The sequence below is a fragment of the Mytilus trossulus genome, chromosome 7, assembly GCF_036588685.1.
Source record: "Mytilus trossulus isolate FHL-02 chromosome 7, PNRI_Mtr1.1.1.hap1, whole genome shotgun sequence".
In the NCBI taxonomy this organism is placed as follows: Eukaryota; Metazoa; Mollusca; class Bivalvia; order Mytilida; family Mytilidae; genus Mytilus; species Mytilus trossulus.
The window spans coordinates 67,034,605-67,053,567 of NC_086379.1; the positions used below are offsets into that span (position 1 = coordinate 67,034,605).

General features: G+C 30.7%; 2 protein-coding genes across 7 annotated transcripts in view; both read left to right on the forward strand.

Moving 5' to 3' along the window:
- The window catches only part of LOC134725637 (transmembrane channel-like protein 7), a 30,630-nt gene extending 26,614 nt beyond the window's left edge, over positions 1-4,016 (forward strand). For both annotated transcript variants that reach the window (XM_063589624.1, XM_063589625.1), the window contains 2 exons: positions 3,146-3,224; positions 3,803-4,016. In XM_063589624.1, the coding sequence (XP_063445694.1) occupies positions 3,146-3,224; positions 3,803-3,877 (154 nt within the window). In that variant the 3' untranslated portion in view covers positions 3,878-4,016. The remainder of the gene's footprint in view (positions 1-3,145; positions 3,225-3,802) is intronic.
- Positions 4,017-4,348: 332 nt separating this feature from the next.
- The window catches only part of LOC134725636 (transmembrane channel-like protein 7), a 30,475-nt gene continuing 15,860 nt past the window's right edge, over positions 4,349-18,963 (forward strand). Inside the window, exons 1-3 of one of the 5 annotated variants that reach the window (XM_063589619.1) lie at positions 4,349-4,433; positions 13,444-13,621; positions 16,025-16,366. In XM_063589619.1, coding sequence (XP_063445689.1) covers positions 4,349-4,433; positions 13,444-13,621; positions 16,025-16,366 — 605 coding nt within the window. Of the gene's footprint in view, positions 4,434-8,916; positions 9,126-9,150; positions 9,247-12,174; positions 12,340-12,363; positions 12,524-13,443; positions 13,622-16,024; positions 16,367-18,963 lie in introns of those variants that run through there. The other 4 variants (XM_063589622.1, XM_063589621.1, XM_063589620.1 and 1 more) reach the window with 4 other exon arrangements.

An 18,963-nucleotide genomic window follows, 5' to 3' on the forward strand; every position in this document is an offset into this window, starting at 1 on the left:
AGATTTGTTGTATCATGTCACATGAGTATAGAAATGATAAAAAAGACACAAATTTTTATTTCTTATAGCCTCAATATGCATTTTTTAATGTAAATATGTGGCACGGCCTAAATTGATCCTAATTTTTTTCCAGTCTTACTTGGCCTAAGACCCTTTTAAACTAATATGATATGTTATTTGTAACTTTTCTTTCCATTTAAAGTACTTTAAATACATATGTAAGGATTATTTATAACCAAAAAGCTTCACAAATTTAAAATTGCTGGAAAATATTACATCTTCATGTAAGGCCCCCCTTCATTGAAAAACCTAAATTTGTAGGCGCTGGCTCATATAAATTTGACTTTTGAATAATTATGCCAAGTCTGATAAATCAAATGAGTACTCTATTGCTTTCAGTACATGATAAGTTATATATTAAGGCATTTAAAAAGTATTTTTTTGCAATATTTTAATTTTTAAAGCCCCAAATGTTGATAGTTGAAATTTTTCAATTTTAACGTCAAAATTTTACACGCAAAGATGAGTATAGAACTTAACCTAATGTCTATAATATACATCCTATTGTCATGAAACTTTGTAAGCAGTGTTATAATACATTAAGCTTTGTTCATACCAAGTTTTTTTAAGATTTGTCAACTCTTTCTACCCTATTAGGTCCGAGACCACCATTGTCGTCCCTTGATTTTCGTTGTTCACAAATATAGTCCCTAGTGTTGACAGTGGGTTACTTGCCATTAATTTTTATACCCCTTCCAAATTTATTTCTCCATGTTCAATGCCTCAAATTGCAAGAAGGGGGATGAAATTACACTGTAAAAAAATTTGGGTCCAGAATTTTAAAGGAAAGTAGTGATTTGGTCCAGCTGAAAAAGGTTGAAAATGAGCACTTCGGAAGCTGTCAAAAGATTTCAAGACGCCCTAAACATATAATTGTCCATATTTTGAGTTAGAGGCGATGAAGTTTTCTATAAATTTGATATAATTTGTCCCAAAAGTAGTACAACACACTGTAAAAGTTTCTTTGAGAAAGCGCAGGTGGGATTTTTTTTATTTCCATTTATGTTCTAAAAGAAATGCACTACGAAATAATTGTGTTCTCAGACCTAAGAGGTGAAATCTGTAAATATAGAATTTGTACTCTGGCAACTTCCCTAAATGATTTGATGGTGTCAACTTGTCAAATAGCATGAAACTAAAGGATTTAAACTTTTATTTTATAGAATTTCTGCAAAAACAACCAATTTTGGCATTTTATGGTCAAAATATGCATTTTATAACTTTTTCAATATTGATGCATAAATGGCATCCTGACTTTCTATCTGACAGGTTTTTATGTGTCAATATTTGTGTTTCTATGCCTTTATCTGCTTCTTTTACTTATTTATGAACTCTGAATCTACAGAAAAGAAGTTTATCTCAGATGAAATTTGCAAAATGTGTTGTATAAATGACCCTTGTCTAACGCCTTGTTTGGATGAAGTCAATAGTGGGGAGCTTGGTATATAAAATCTGATGTCCATATTAGAGACCTCACTAAATTTGTATCAAATGCACTTTACAATGTCTATTGTACCTGTTCCATTTCACATAATATATTTCTTTTCTTCTGTAGGATAGCAAGTGGTTTAAATATAAGCCTGTTGAGAATAAATTGCATGCAAGTTTTTCCCTAAAAAGGCAAAATTCTTTGATTCAGCCCATACTGCTTGTAAGAAAAGTTAATTGCAAGAGTCTTTTTGTGCTCAGATTTGTTGTATCATGTCACATGAGTATAGAAATGATAAAAAAGACACAAATTTTTATTTCTTATAGCCTCAATATGCATTTTTTAATGTAAATATGTGGCACGGCCTATTTTTTCCAGTCTTACTTGGCCTAAGACCCTTTTAAACTAATATGATATGTTATTTGTAACTTTTCTTTCCATTTAAAGTACTTTAAATACATATGTAAGGATTATTTATAACCAAAAAGCTTCACAAATTTAAAATTGCTGGAAAATATTACATCTTCATGTAAGGCCCCCCTTCATTGAAAAACCTAAATTTGTAGGCGCTGGCTCATATAAATTTGACTTTTGAATAATTATGCCAAGTCTGATAAATCAAATGAGTACTCTATTGCTTTCAGTACATGATAAGTTATATATTAAGGCATTTAAAAAGTATTTTTTTGCAATATTTTAATTTTTAAAGCCCCAAATGTTGATAGTTGAAATTTTTCAATTTTAACGTCAAAATTTTACACGCAAAGATGAGTATAGAACTTAACCTAATGTCTATAATATACATCCTATTGTCATGAAACTTTGTAAGCAGTGTTATAATACATTAAGCTTTGTTCATACCAAGTTTTTTTAAGATTTGTCAACTCTTTCTACCCTATTAGGTCCGAGACCACCATTGTCGTCCCTTGATTTTCGTTGTTCACAAATATAGTCCCTAGTGTTGACAGTGGGTTACTTGCCATTAATTTTTATACCCCTTCCAAATTTATTTCTCCATGTTCAATGCCTCAAATTGCAAGAAGGGGGATGAAATTACACTGTAAAAAAATTTGGGTCCAGAATTTTAAAGGAAAGTAGTGATTTGGTCCAGCTGAAAAAGGTTGAAAATGAGCACTTCGGAAGCTGTCAAAAGATTTCAAGACGCCCTAAACATATAATTGTCCATATTTTGAGTTAGAGGCGATGAAGTTTTCTATAAATTTGATATAATTTGTCCCAAAAGTAGTACAACACACTGTAAAAGTTTCTTTGAGAAAGCGCAGGTGGGATTTTTTTTATTTCCATTTATGTTCTAAAAGAAATGCACTACGAAATAATTGTGTTCTCGGACCTTCTTTTGCTTTTGGTGTGACTGCAGTTATATTGTGTGTCATTTTAGTTTTATAATGTATGGTCATACCCGTAGCCAGGGGGGGGGGGGGGGGGGGGGGGTTTGGGGGGTTCAGATGAACCCCCACTTGAAAACAAATAAGCACTGTTAAAGTCAATGTTCTGTTCGAATTGTGACTGTTAAAGTCGAGTTTGTGAATCCAATGAAGCCCCCTTTGGAAATTCCTGGCTACGGGCCTGATGGTGACTGTGGGTCTCTTCTATTGATTTTAGTTTTGATGCGATTGATTTTGTGTGTGATTTCAGTTCTATAATGTATGGTTACTGGGCATCTAAAGAGGGAAGCAAGAGACAAGCAGAACTAATACAAGAAGAGCTTACTGAGGTAAATTATAACTCAAATAAAAAAAAGTTACTATTTCTTCTTTAAAGTATCAAAAGTGTCAAAGGTGTACTTCACTGTTATCATTATAATTCATGTATATTAAAATATTAGTCTGTATCATAAAATTACAGCAGAAATCAAATGGTTGCCTTTACAAATTAAAAAAAATCAAAAGAGAAGTTAATACGAGTAAAAATACTGAATTCAAAGGTCAATGTTTTAAAATAGCTTACATGATTTTGACCATATCAATTGTTTAAATGTGTTAAGAGGCTCCAATGGAGATTCTTATAGTTGTTTGTTTGTTGATTTTTAAAGAAAAGTCACTAGAGTTATCTAATACATGTTTGGTTTATATAAAAATAAGAACATGTGGTATTAATGCCAATGAGACAACCCTCCACAAGAGACCAAATGACACAAAAATTAACAGCTATAGGTCACTGTATGACCTTCAGCAATGAGTAAAACCCATATATGATTTTATCAATTTTTGTTTATCTTTTTATAAGTGCCTACAAGTACTTGTTCCTGTGAATGATCTTGTTAATATTGAAACTTTCTATTTTAATTAACAGGAAGGAAGAGACAAACAGTTCCTTGTAGCTCAGCTGAATGAAATCCTAGAACACTTAGATGCTACTAATTCTTAATGGATAACAAAATGGATGACAAAATGAATGACAAAATGGATGACAAAATGTTTTGTTTTCTCAAATACTGAAGTATTTCATTTTCATTCTCCATTTGCTCTAACAGAGGAAACTGCCATTGTTAACTCAAGACTCAAATTATAATGTGAAACCTAAAACAGAAGTATTCTTCAGAGGAAACTGCCATTGTTTATGTTAACTCAAGACTTTCATCGTAATGGGAAAAGTTCATCAAACAGCAGAGTACAATGATAGTCCAATAGGATTTTGACTAACTCAAAAAAATAAAGTGATTATCCCTGAATTTTGAAATTATGCACAAGAAATGATACTATTTTTCCAAGAACTTTGGGAAAAAATACTCAAAGGATTAACAGTCAAGTTCTTCTGATGCCTTATTCGAAAAATAGATAGATTATCTGTGATTTTTTTTAAATATACATAAGTGAAGGTACTATCTTTTTAAGAATTATGGCAGGAAATAAAGGATTAAGAGTGAGGTTTGCAGAACAAGACTTTTACATAGAGCCTCACTTAGATCAAATTCAATATGAAGGTAAAGAATTTAAGCAATAATCCATACTCTGAGTGTATGCTGTTGATACAGATGTAATTTATAGAGATTGACACTTTTTGTAAAAAATAAATAGTGTTTCCTCGGTATTAAATTTTAAAAGTTGCTCACCAACACCATAATCTAATAATTACATTAGATGTATGTTTCATTATAATACGTTATTCTGCTTGGCTAACTGCACATCACATGTTATTCTGTAAGCAATTGCATTAGACAATAAGAATTATCATCCATGATGACACAAGGTCCCACAATAAAGTTCATAGGTGAATTAAATAAAACTTGATAAAAATCATGTTTTCATGATCCTAGCTAAAAAAATGTAATTATAAGTATTCAATGCTTCTTTTTGTAACTTAAGAGGGTTGTATAAAAGTTGACTGTGCATACATTTTTAGAATGAATCGCTTCCACGCTTCATACAAAATGTACTTCGGTCAACGCTTTTACATCCCAATAAATTTACAAAAAGAAGCATTCAATTCTTAAATTAAAGAAAATCAAAAATAATTTGTTTCCTGTCAGAAAGATCTCAAAAGACAAACAGGCGGCATTACAAACTGCAATAGTAGTTAATTCATTCAATTAAGTTTCTCGTATCATTTTTTAGCTCACCTTTCCTAAAAGGAAATGTGAGCTTTTCTCATCACTTGGCGTCCATCGTCGTCGTCATCGTCTGTCGTCGTTAACAATTTTTCAAACATCTTCTCCTCTGAAACTACTAAATGGATTTGGATGAAACTTAGCATGATTGTTCCTTAGGTTATCCTGCACAAAGTTTGTGCTTCTATTTTTGATATGTCAAAAACATGGCCGCCTTTACTTAAAATAGAACATAGGGTAAAATGCAGTTTTTGGCTTATATCTCAAAAACTCCAGCATTTAGAGCAAATAAGACAAAAAGTTAAAGTATTTATTAGGTCAAGGTCTACCTGTCCTGAAATTTTCAGCCGAATTGGGTAACTGGTTTTTCAGGTATTATGCCCCTGAATTGATGATTTTAAAGAAATTTTGCAGTTTTTGGTTATTATCTTGAATATTATTATAGATACAGATAAACTGTTAACAGCAAAAATGTTTTAAAACAAAGTAAAATCTACAAATAAGTCAATTTGACCAAAATTGTCAATTGACCCCTTAAGGAGTCAAAGCCAAACTTAGGCTAAATGAGTTTCAGAGTATCTAGTATAAATTTTATATTTTATTTCCTTGTATGTCAAGAAACATAGCTCCTAAGGCTAAAATAGAACATAGGAGAAAATTATTTTTTTTTTTGCTTTTGAGGAAAATAGGACGATTCAAAGAACATTTAAATAAATTGAAAAGCCAAAATAATCATTGATGAGAGATTTAACCAAAAAAATTAAGGTGAGCGATTCAGGCTCTTGAGAGCCTCTTGTTTTTATATTTATATACTCATTTTAGGAGAATCAGTTTTTAAATATTTTGGATTATTTATGTTTTTTCAAGATTCTAACAAATTCTGTATTCAAGCCAATAGGAAATCTGTATTTTGTTGAACACTTAAATTCATGGTTCACCTTTAGGCTTCACCAAAGAAATTTATAAAAATTAGTATCCCCAATTAATAAGGAGCCCACTATTTAACATTTTAAAATAATTTAATTTTGATGTAACACGTCTTCTGATTGGCTGACGTTATAAGCCCATAGACATAATTTAGTCATGTGACTGAGACGTCATCAACATTTTTTCATGTTTTTCTACAGTTTAAAATGAAATTTAGAATTAAATTATCAGAAATGACTGTAAATTTTTTTCTGTCTATTCGAAATAACATAAAAAAATTGGTGCACACTGTTAAATAACCCGCTAGGCAGTCATTCAGTGTGCACCAAATTTTTTATGTTATTTCTTCATAGACAGAAAAAAATATTACAGTCATTTCTTAATTAAAACTTATACACATTTCAAGTCTCTTTTAAAATATGTTTTATCTATATTAATCTTTGTAATCTTTGTTTTAAAAAAGTTAAATATTTTTACATGCCTAAAGACATAACCTTAAGATTTTATGTACTTTGATGTTTGTGAAATTGCATTTAGTACATGACATTTGTATGTATAAAGTTTTAGCTGTGATTATTGAGAGTTTTACAATATCTAGCCGGACAATCAACAGTTAAGGTAAAAATTGTTTTAATTTTAGATTATTTGTTACGTTTTTATTCTATTAAGTTTTTTTATTTTCTTATTATCTACTGTCTGTGATTGTTCTGTTAAGCATTTAATAAATTATATTTTGACTTTTTTCTGCTTACTTTTTCTTTATGAAAGGCCAAGTGAGCTTTTATCGTCTTTTAGTGCTTGTTGTTTTCGTCCTTGTCCATTCACTTTTACAAAAATCTTCTACTCTGAACTATTGGGAAAAATTTAACAAAACTTGGCCACAATCTATTAAAAGTCAAATTTTGCCAAAATAGTTAGAGGACTCTCTGTCAGTGAGATTGATTGGCATTAAATTAGGATTTATTTTACCCTCTTTTGTGTTTTGAGCAAAATCTAAAAAAGATAGAGAGAAATTAAACAGACTAAAAGATCAGTCATACAATTTTATTTTTCAGTCTGTGTGTCTGTTTGTTTGTTGTTTGTCCATTTGTCTGTCTGTCCCACTTCAGGTTCAAGTTTTTGGTCACATTAGTTTTTGATGAAGTTGAAATACAGTCAACTTGAAACTTAGTACACCTGTTCCCAATGATATGATTTCAAGCAAAAACCAAAGCATTTAGAGCAAATCTGATTTGGGATAAAATTGTGTATCAGGTCAAGATCTATCTGCCCTGAAATTTTCAGATGAATCCGACAACCCGTTGTTGGGTTGCTGCCCCTGAATTGATAATTAATGGAAAATTTTGTTGTTTTTGGTTATTATCTTGAATATTATTATAGATAGAGATAAACTGTAATAAGCAATAATGTACAGAAAAGTAAGACCTAAAAATAAGTCAATATGACCAAAATGGTCAATTGACCCCCTAAGGAGTTATTGTCCTTTATAGCCAATTTTTAACAATTTTCATAAAATTTGTAAATTTTTACTAAATTTCCCACTGAAACTACTGGGCCAAGTTCATTATAGATAGAAATAATTGTAAGCAGCAAGAATGTTCAGTAAAGGAAGATGTACAAACACATCACCATCACCAAAATACAATTTTTATCATGAATCCATCTGTGTCCTTTGTTTAATATTCACATAGACCAAGGTGAGCGACACCGGCTCTTTAGAGCCTCTAGTTTCTAATTTTAGTGCCAAATTAGAGTTTTTTTCCCTAATTTCAGGGTCCATTGAAGATAGAAAATGACAGTAGGAGTGAGGCATCCGTATATTATAAACACATTCTTGTTTTTTTTAATAAATTTCATATTTCATAAACAATTTTTTTTACTCTATTGAGGAAATTATCACACAAATTTCAACTAAATATTAAATGGTTCATCAAGGGTGACAAACTATATTAAACTATATTAGACTTAAAAACACTAGATTTAATATATTAGTCCCATTAAAGATATAATCCATATGCAAACATTAGGTAAGATTAATACATACATGCATACATGAGCATGCATATAAATATTAGAGAATCCTATATAAGTGGGACCTCAAAGAGAACAAATCTAGGGTATACCTGAGAATGTGTTTTATAATTTTTATCACTTCCATTGTATTTTTATATGCAGATATGGAATTTTAATAATAAAAGTTATTCTGATGAAATAATTTGCACCAAATAATTTTTTGAAGACATTATTAAAATAAATTCACTCTTGACTAACTACATTGTAGAAAGGGGTGTAACTGAACATCATAAAACCCATTGTAACAATACCATTTAAAGTATTGTTAGTGTAAGATTTCTTCACAATTTATATCAGGCCTGCTTTTTCACCCATGCAATGTCCTATATTTAAATTCTTAAGTTTATTTTAAGGCCAAGCTTATAGATAGATATAAGAAGATGTGGTGTGAGTGCCAATGAGACAACTCTAGAACTGTTTTATATCCCCCCTTTCTTAATGCATTGAATTTAATGGATATGTTTTAATATATTCCTTCATCTTTTTTATCATTATCCATTGTTTAATCATTTTATCTGAAGTTTTATTGGTTTTCAAGTTTTACTATTACGAAAGCCATAGTGTATTAAGAAATTGGGTAAAGAATAGAAAGTATTCCAAGCTTTGTTTATCATTGAGTGATTTGACTTGAGCAGGGATTGACTTACACATTAATATATATTGGTACCAGACTTGCGGTTATAATGTTTTGAATAGTTAGAAAAGTATTTTATAAACAATTTAATTTGTATGAAGTTTCACACATCCTTTCAATATAAAGTAACAATTTCCTATTCAGGAGTTTGGTATTATCTTTATTCTTATTGTTATGACGGGGAAAGTAAGTCCCATAACAATTACCTTGTTACCTGGATTTAATAACCCAATCCAAGGACAGTGGTGAATTGATCCTTTTGAAATCAATATAAACAACAACAAAGGTTAACATTTTTATTGCCTCCCTTAGGTAGAGCTCAATATCTAGGAAGTAATATTCAAATAAAAATTATCGAAATATCAATATCATATCGGTGTAAATAATCAACGTGATCAAGAAGAGGACATGAACTATTTTCATATTCACAAGTGGTGAGTAATTGCTTTTGTATGAGTTTATTTCGAATTTAATGTCACGATGAATGAACTTTAATATTACATAGATTTAAATTTTATTTGTTGAATACCTTGATACAGATTTGTATGGTTAAAGGTAAGGAATGTTTCTATTTTATATATTATCAGTTTCTATTTTATATATTATCAGTTTAATTATTAATGCTTAAACTGGTGGGAAATTTTAAAGTGAAAGCAGGCTATTGGAACACCATGTTCTATACCATGCAATAAGTGTTCCAATTTATTACTATAAAAATGTCTGTCTTGAGGATTATACACCTGGCTTTCTTTTTTGTGAAGTAAAAATAATGTAATGTAACTTATGTTAGGTTTAATTTTCAGGTATAAAACTTTTTGATTTAGGAAGGGTAATTAATGGTGTACAGCTGTACATGCTGTATGACATTGGTGACATGAAGTGCTTAAAAGACACAATTACAATCCTTTAAAGCTATTTTCTTGATTGAATGAGTTCACGTTGTCCAGTCGATAAGGTTTAAAAACTATGTAGTTGTTAACTTATTGATAACTTATCTGCATATGTCATCCTAATTAAATTAATACAAAAGTTCCCCTGGAAACTTGAGTTGTTATATACAATGCCATAATATCTATTTCTGTTGGATCAAACATTATATATCCTTTATTCTGTCAGGAACAGATACTGTACAGTGGTGGATACAGAAAAGAGGGGACAGGGAGTCGGAACCCCCATTTTTGGAGACTATCAATGCATTTGAATAGGGACATATAGTTGGACCCCCTTTTTTATCCTGGGTTTGGAACACTTCAAATACTAGCAATTACTTACTGAAAGTACTTCATACCAACTTAAATTACTCTGAAGTGTCTCTTAGGAAGAACTTATATATTGAAATTTGAGACAGTAAAATAGTTATATAAAGTACAATTGATTTGTCAATAATGTTCTGACAAGTAGACTTCACTGTATGATCAGTAGGAAGGAAGTACTTGGAATCATTATTGTTTATGAACTCATTGTAATAGCAATTACATTTCTAAAATTACATGTAAAAAGGCTGGTTTAACAGGTACTCAACTTGAATTTCATAATGCGGCTTATGATTTATAATTCTAACTTATGTCTTTTAAAACATTTTTTTACTGCATATATATTTTTGTCATATTTTATGAAGAAAAAAAAATCGAAAGCCTTCATCAAAGCGAAAAGGGGAGATAACTGTAATAATTTAAAAAAAAAATATAATTCCCAACCTTATAATGAATTATATCAATGAGTGTAGCCATTTTAAGGCAGGTTTAAGCTATCTTCATTTTCTTCTGTTTTTGTACTTCAATCAGTATAAAATAAGTAATAAGAATCCTGACCCTTAAAAATATTCAAAATTTTTATTATTATATAAGCAATAAATACTGCTTGCAGCTGTTATATATTTTTCAGTACAGATTAACAGGACGTTATGGAAACTAATGTTAGATCTATAGGATAATCATTAGGCCAAGTTATATTTCAAATAATATGAAAATCTATTTTACAAAAACCTGATACTAGGCTCATATTACCTGTTATTTTGTTGTGTTTGATCTATGAATAGGTTTCATGTAAAATTTGATGAATTACATTTTATTACACAATTTGGTAACATTTTTCTTTAAAGAAAACTACAATTTACAATACAAGGAAATGAAGGTTAGGACAATTTAAAATTTAATCCTTGAGGAATAAAAGAAAATAAAACACAGTAAGTCACCTTTTAGATTAGTTTTAGACCAAAAAAAATCATAAATAAGATGGTATCAAACTAAAGTGACAAATAATATTAATGTTTATGTATGTTATCTCATTGGTTATAGTCAAAGTATCACCAAGGTAAGGCAAAGAGCCGACTGTGCAAGGGCTGTATAGCAAGTCGAGATTGTTAAAAATTTCCATTTATATTAATTAAGGCAAAGAAACAACTATATGCACTGTATTTTACCCTAATGTGAAAAAATATGGAAAAGTTTTACGTATAGCTTTAATACCTGAAATAAAAGTATGTGAAGGCAAAATTAAATCAAATTGATATTAGATTTATTTTTTGTTTTGATTCTTTAAAATTTCAAATATTACTTGGTTGCACCAAATGTTTAAAATTAATAATTGAATTTGGAAGCTTAGGTAGTTGGTAAAGGGCAAAGATTCGAATTTCACTTCAACTACAAAAAAAATGCTTATTACCTCATATTTATCTGTCTTACCACATCCGTACAGAGAAAAACATTCTTAACCTAATTTTTACACAATTATGTAAGATTCCATATTAAACGTATTGGATAATATTGGATCTTGAATAATTTTACTCCAGTGCTCAGGGACTTACCTTTTTCATCAAAGTTCAAATGTTTCACAATAATTTGCAGTGGCAAAAAACAGCTATTTTTAAAAGGGGGTTCCAAACCCAAAAGGAAGGAAGGTTCCAACCATTCAAATGATTTGATAATTTAAAGAAGGGAGTTTCCAACCCCAGAACTCCCCCTTCCCCTGGATCTGCCAATGCTTTGAGTATGCTTTCATGAATCCTTAACAAATTCATTCAGCATTTAAGTTTGGTAAAAAAGTTTACTTTAATAATTTAATACCTTTAAATTTTGAGGATTTTGAAATAATCATAAAGCAGAGATATTTGAACTATTATAGGGACTTGTATTTCATGTACCAATATATCTTTTACACATTGAGAGGTATCAAGTAGACATGCTCCTTTTTGTAAATTTTATGATTTTCATATACAATATCACATGTCATGCAATTTTTTTTCTTATTTTTTTTTTAAAGTATTTTGTTTTAGTAAATATCCTGTTATTTTTTACTTATTTTATCTTAGGTTTTCTTGCCTTTACCCATAAGATTTTTCATTTTTTTATTTTCTTAACAGCATTGCTAGTTGATGACAATTTGCACCAGTTAAAATGAGTGGTAGAAAATATATACAAGATAGCTTCCTTTCATTAGAAAATTGAAATAGAAAATAAGGGAGACAATGCATTTCACCCAAAATTAGACAATGGACTCTTCTGTAAAGTAAAATGGAAAAGTTCATAGTGAGATATTAGGTAAAATGAACTTGACGTTTCAGGATGTAAACAAACATGGCTAGTATTGTAAATAACTCTGATGAAAATGGGATAGATGTGTGTACACCTTTGATAGGTGAAAATCCAGGTATTTGTACATACAAACATTTCTATATGATTGACCAGTACATAAGTTTTAAATCAATTCACTATGACCATTTAAATAGCCTCAGGACATTCAAATTCAAATAAGATTCTTAAGTTCATGAAGTGTTTGACATGGTTTATGATCATATATTGGAATGGAAAAATGATTAGTTACATTTACATATGTAAGTAAGTGTATGTTTAATCTTCTGAAATGTAAATAGGATAGATTTTGTATTAGATTTTCAGGGAAGAGGATTGATTGATTTAATATATCACATTTATGTAAATGTAACTAGTATTTAAGGATGACCTAATCAAACTCAAAGAGTAAAACACATAAATAACTTATTTCCACCTGGTATTGACAACTAGATGTCCCCAAATAAATGTATTGATTGTCCTAAAAAAAAAAAGGGGGGGGTCCAACCCAGTACCCTCCCACTGCATCCACCACTGGCAGGAAAAGGAACCATAACATAGTCGACTTAAGATCTTAGTCTAGTTGTTGAACAGGACTCCAAATTCAAAACCTCAATTGTGACAGGCCAGTGTTTATAACATTGGTAAACAGACTTACACTAGTTGGTATAAACCATATTAAGAAGATGTTGTGCCTTAAGTCATAAAGTTAACAAATAAAAACATAACTGTGACACCATGACACAGCTTTTTAATTACTTACAATGTACACTGTTAGATTGTGAAAACAATTTAGGATTTCAGTTATAGAAAGTTAGAGACAAAAATGGCATTATATTTATAATGATGGCAAGCACAAGGAATAATGATATAAGTTTTAAGGATTTAAAAAATATTGAAAAAAGCAGTTTAAAATATAAAAAAAAAGATGGGATGACATTTTCAATGAGTCAACTCTTTACGAGAGATCAAATGATACAGACATTAATAACTATAGCTCACTGTACACATGGTACAGCCTTCAACAATGAGCAAAGCATATTTGGTCAGAGGGCCGTTGTTTTACTCATTTCTCAAGCTTTTTTACTTTATGAAAAGGAACATACAGCATACAAAAAGGAACACTTGTGTCACAGGCAAATGTTTAATTTTCGGTTGTCTAATCTTTTGGTTTTGATTTTAGAAAATGATCCTTTCCAATTCCTAGAAGAAGAAAAACAACCTGACACTATGGAACAACATGATTCCTATTTAGGTTATGATAAAGAACCAAACATTGGAGGGTACAATAATGGACACCACAGAAGGGAAACCAGTGGTAACCAGGTCATTCCAATGGAGGATTATCATGATTATCCAAGGTATTCAAATTTTGATAACATTAGCAAACACTGAAGTAAATCAGTTAGGATATGCTATTCCAAAAAAATATTAACATACAAATTAATTTTTTTTTCATACTTTTCCCCTTCATTTGAAGATACCAAAGGGAGATAAGTCACAGTTTAACATTTTATGAAGATTCACAGTTTGTAGTGTAAAAGAGGGACAAAAGATACCAAAGGGACAGTCAAACTCATAAATCTAAAACAAACTGACAACGCCATGGCTAAAAATGAAAAAGACAAACAGAAAAACAGTAGTAAACATGACACAACATATATAACTAAAGAATAAACAACATGAACCCCACCAAAAACTAGGGGTGACCTCAGGTGCTCCGAAAGGGTAAGAAGATCCTGCTCCACATGTGGCACCCGTCTTGTTGCTTATGTGATTACAAATCCGGTAAATAGTCTAATTCGGTAGGTCACATTCATGAAAGGGAAGGGGATTGTAGTTACGACGTAAGGAACATATCTGATATCATTTGTGAAACAGTATTCCATAACAGTCAACCAACTCGTGATGGCGTCCGTAAAATTTATGAAGGGATGATTTCAACTTCACCATTTGGAACTCTTGGTTTAATAGCTTCCTTGTGAGCAGCAACCCTCTATCAATAAAATCATGATAGGAAATGCAAGCACAGGCATATCGTATCAATTGGGAGATACATGTATATACCCCGTATGCAGGTGCTGCTGGAATGTTGCTACTTAGAAATGGAAAGTTCACAATTGGAAAGCTGAAATCATCTCTTTTGTCATAAACTTTTGTTTTTCAACCGACCCTCATTGTCAATTTCTAGATGTAAGTCAAGATATGAAGCCGACTTAACTGAGTTTACTGAGTGTAAAAGAGTTTACCTATGATATATATGTTCCGGACCATATGAGTATTTGGACCATACGCGTATGGTCATGACCATATGGGTATATACTCATATGGTCCGACCATACGCGTATGGTCGGACCATACGCGTATGGTCGGGGTAATTAACACTCTGTTACAGTTTACTTTTAATACTTCTAAACTCTTCATATGGTATGACCGTTCATTCAAAATACGCTATCATATAGGTAATTCTATCATTATATTATAATAAAAAGATAAGCTAAATAAAAATAAGAAGTTTCACATAGTTAATTTTACTTAATTGTCAAATTTAAAGTAAACACATTTTATACCGATGGTCATTACCGATTAGTTATTACGAGTAATTGGCAATATCATGAATATGTCGACTAAAAAATTAAATTCCAAAAATTTCTTAATGAACTGTTACATAAGAAGTCACTGGAAAGTAGCATACTATTAGTTTATTTAAGTTGTGTTGTGAAGATGGTGTATTGCAGTCATTTTACGCGATTTGAGATCTAGAGCTTCTTAAAAACACCGTAGACATCAGTATTGCCAAAGACCTCGGAACGCAGCTGCAAAAAAAGGCTTGTTTTTCACTCGCAAACAAAATGTGTAAATGAAAAAGATCGTGCACAAATTTCTTGCAAATGCAAAAAAAGCTATGATACCGTGTGGAAGTGAATGTTATCCAAACCAATATGCACGAATGTAACTAGTGATGAAAACTAATTATGGCATCAATATTAAATTTTTACGTAGTTTTTTGGATTATAAAATTAAAAAAATTGTCATGTTTTAAACCATCACTGTGTTTTTAGATAAAGTTTTTGTATTATTGAAACGTTTATAATGTAGTTTAAAAAAGTATATATACCTATATGGTCCAAATACTCATATGGTCCGGCCCGTTAATAACCAAACGAGTATTATACTCATATGGTCCGACCATACGCGTACGGTCGGACCATATGAGTATACGCATACGGTCATATGTTCAACCTCTACTTTTATCTGACATCAAGTGTAGAGAATTGCAGAATCTCTGATGTTGCATGATTGACAATGATGCAACAATCCACCAGAGTTATAATGATATTGCTATAACATGTATAAGAAACTATTGGTCAAATTTCCCTATTGCATACCTTGTATACCGGTACATGTCCCATGTCTTTGACAGTGTTTCATGATTCAGTTTATGCTTCAAAAACTGCCAAATATTTTATTATGTGAATTTTCACCTTGCCTCCTCCTTTTACCCAAATGTGACCTACCAAATAAACTTATTTAGTATCTCTGATTTAAAATAACATGAGCAACACGATGGCTGCAGCATGTGAAGTATTATCTGCTTACCCTTCCGAAGCACCTGAGATAATCCCTTGTTTTTGTTTCTCTGTTGTGTTAAAATTGTGTTGAACATAAATACAATCATGATCTGTTAAGTAGGTGAGACAATTCAGGATGTGCCCTCTTGTATTATATAGATATGGTTGTAATATTCCATTGTGTATTTACAGCCATAATACTTCAATAATGGGTTATGATCATGTCCCTGATGGAAGTTCTAGTCAACCTCAAACTTTGGTTGTACGTAATCGTAAAAAGTCTATCAAGTTGGAGCAGATATTTGACAAGCTTGATCAACTGGATCAACTAGATGGTGATGATGACCAATATTTCCAAAGAACTAGATCCAAAAGACGTGAAAGATCCAAAACTTTAAAGGAAAGAAAAATAGAGAGAAATGCTTCACAGAAAGATTCATCATTAAAAGCTACTACAAAGACCCTTGGTGAAAGATATGCTGAAATGAAAAACAATGACGATGTCACTGCCAGAAATCTAGCCACCTTGATGAGGTAAATATTTTCAGTTTATAATTTTGATAATAAGCTGCATATTGCAATATACCCTGATCACATTGGTGTTTGAAAAATTTATTTGACCAATTATTAATAAGGATATAAATGAAAGAAAAATATTCTTAAGTTTTCCACTTTAAGGTAAAAGTCTTACTCACTGAATGCACTTTTCAGTGCAATAATTATTTTTTATTCATTTCTACTGATTAACAAATCCTGATTCTTACTAGAATCTGATTAGGTTCTATAGAATTAAAATATGAAGTAGTGGTCCAATTTGTTGTATAAAAAAAGTCCATGCTTTTGCATCCTTTAGCTTTATCCTGTATAATGTTTGAAACACATACAATACTATGTTTGTAGTGTGATAGAAGGCTTACATATCACAAATCATTGCATGAAATGACATTTGTCACATATAACAATGTACAATGTAATATAAGCATACAACCATAAAGACTGCTAGTAATGACCTCTTAAAAAAATATTTATAAAGGACAGTATGAATCTTTTAGCCTGAGTATCAACCTCAATGATATATATAATTTTAAGAGGTATTAGAGTTTGATATACTTAAGATAAAATTTCCAACACTTATATTATTCCTACTTTAGAAATACAGTAAGTGACTCTTTAAGCTGTGGATAAGTAGTATCAAACCGGTACTTGAAAAATTACCAATGGCACGATGTTGAGATTGTATTGCAGCTGATTCTATTTATAAGGAATATGTGTAATAACAGTTTCAAACAAAAAATCTGCTTTAAACTTTTTTTTCAAATAATGATACTACTATTTTATTTATTATATAATTACAAACCCATAAAGTATTTGCATATTTTGTAGGTATTATTTTTTTTTCTTGATCATTACGAAACAATTCCAACCCTTTTAATATTTCATTGGCAGATAATTTATATTAAATGTTCAAAAAAGTAAAATTTTCTATAGGTTTATTAAGGCAGACCATTTGTCCTCAACCCGTAAAAATTGGTTTTCATGAGAATAAAAAGGAATGAATCCACAGTAAACCAGAGTATCACAACATCATTCATATCTTAATATAGGGTAGCTTGAAGACCCATTAGTTTAAGTGGTCAAACGGCTGTATCGCTAGCCTGTCAACACTAATTCTATGTGTTGGAATCTTGCAGTGCCAATCCAATCTTAGTTGACTAGGATTGTCAACAGGGGTGGATCCAGCCATTTTAAAAAGGGGGGTTCCAACTACATGTCCCCATTCAAATGCATTGATCGTCAAAAAAAGTGTAATAGGGATAGAAGTGGCATTAAACTCCAATCAATCAATCATATCTTAAGAAATTAAATATTACCGGTGTATTGGTTATTTGTAACAGAGTTTCTGTTTCCATAACTATTAGAACAGTTATAAGGAAATATGGGATCACTCCCGCCATAGGAAATATTGTATAGTTTTGATAAAACCAATATTTCCTGGTAGTTTTAAGGGGAAGTAATTTTTAAATGCAATAAATAACTACCTAAGCTTATTGGTTAGTATTATTTATTCTAAAGACTACTTATCTAAAAGAATAAGAGCAGAATAACATTTTTCTCTCAATTAAAAAAAATCAGAGTTGTTTATTTTTTATGTTTTTAAATTAATATTCACCATTGCTGTGTTGCAAAATATTATGAACAAAGTTTCTTATAAGCAGTTAATTTTTCACCCCATGTAAATAACTTATCAGGATTCTTAGCGTACCTGGGGAAAAGTTTAACAAAATGCATGGATAGTTGCATGGAAGATGAATTTTGTGGCAGGCCTTTAGTAAGATATTGGTTTGTAAAGTAGTATGTATAGCTTGAATTGTATATTGCATGTTTGTATATGAATGACCTATGTATTAACAGGCAGGATCATAGACAGTGAGTATCTTGATAAGAAATTGACTAACTTTTGTAGACATGCTTTGATTGTAGCTACATCACAGGTTTACAAAATACATCAAATTCATTGGGCACAAATTTCATTTCATTTTGATGCAGTTCTTTCTTCAAGTTTGAACCTGAATTTGAGGCACCAAAACTAAAACATTTAAAAACCAATTTGTCTTTTCTTTATAAAAGGTTCAATACAAAAAAAGTCTGAATGTAAAGTACCATATACTTTGACCTTAATGGTTTACTTTTATACATTGTGATTTGGATGGAGAGTTGTCTCATTGACACTCGTGCCACGTCGTCTTATTTATATGTGAAACCTGTTGTGTAGTAAGTTGCTGTTTGTATAACAGTAGGAATATAGATTATTTAGGTTCCTGCATACTGAGCTTATTTGCATGAATTTGCAGGGAACATGCTTCATTATGATTTTGACTTTTTTTTCTCCCATTTTTGTTTCTGAAAATATGTTCCATATACAGAGTGGTGATTCATCATCTATTTGATTCTTACAGTTTTTAACTTTTTAGGTATATATAATTTATTGTTATAGATGCATCTAGCTGGATAATAGGGTGAAATATAGCCATTTAAAATAGGAAACATATTCAATTATGAATGAAGTATTACAGTGCAAATGTTCATGGATCAACCAAGTGTCTTTGATATCAATATTTTCATACAAATAA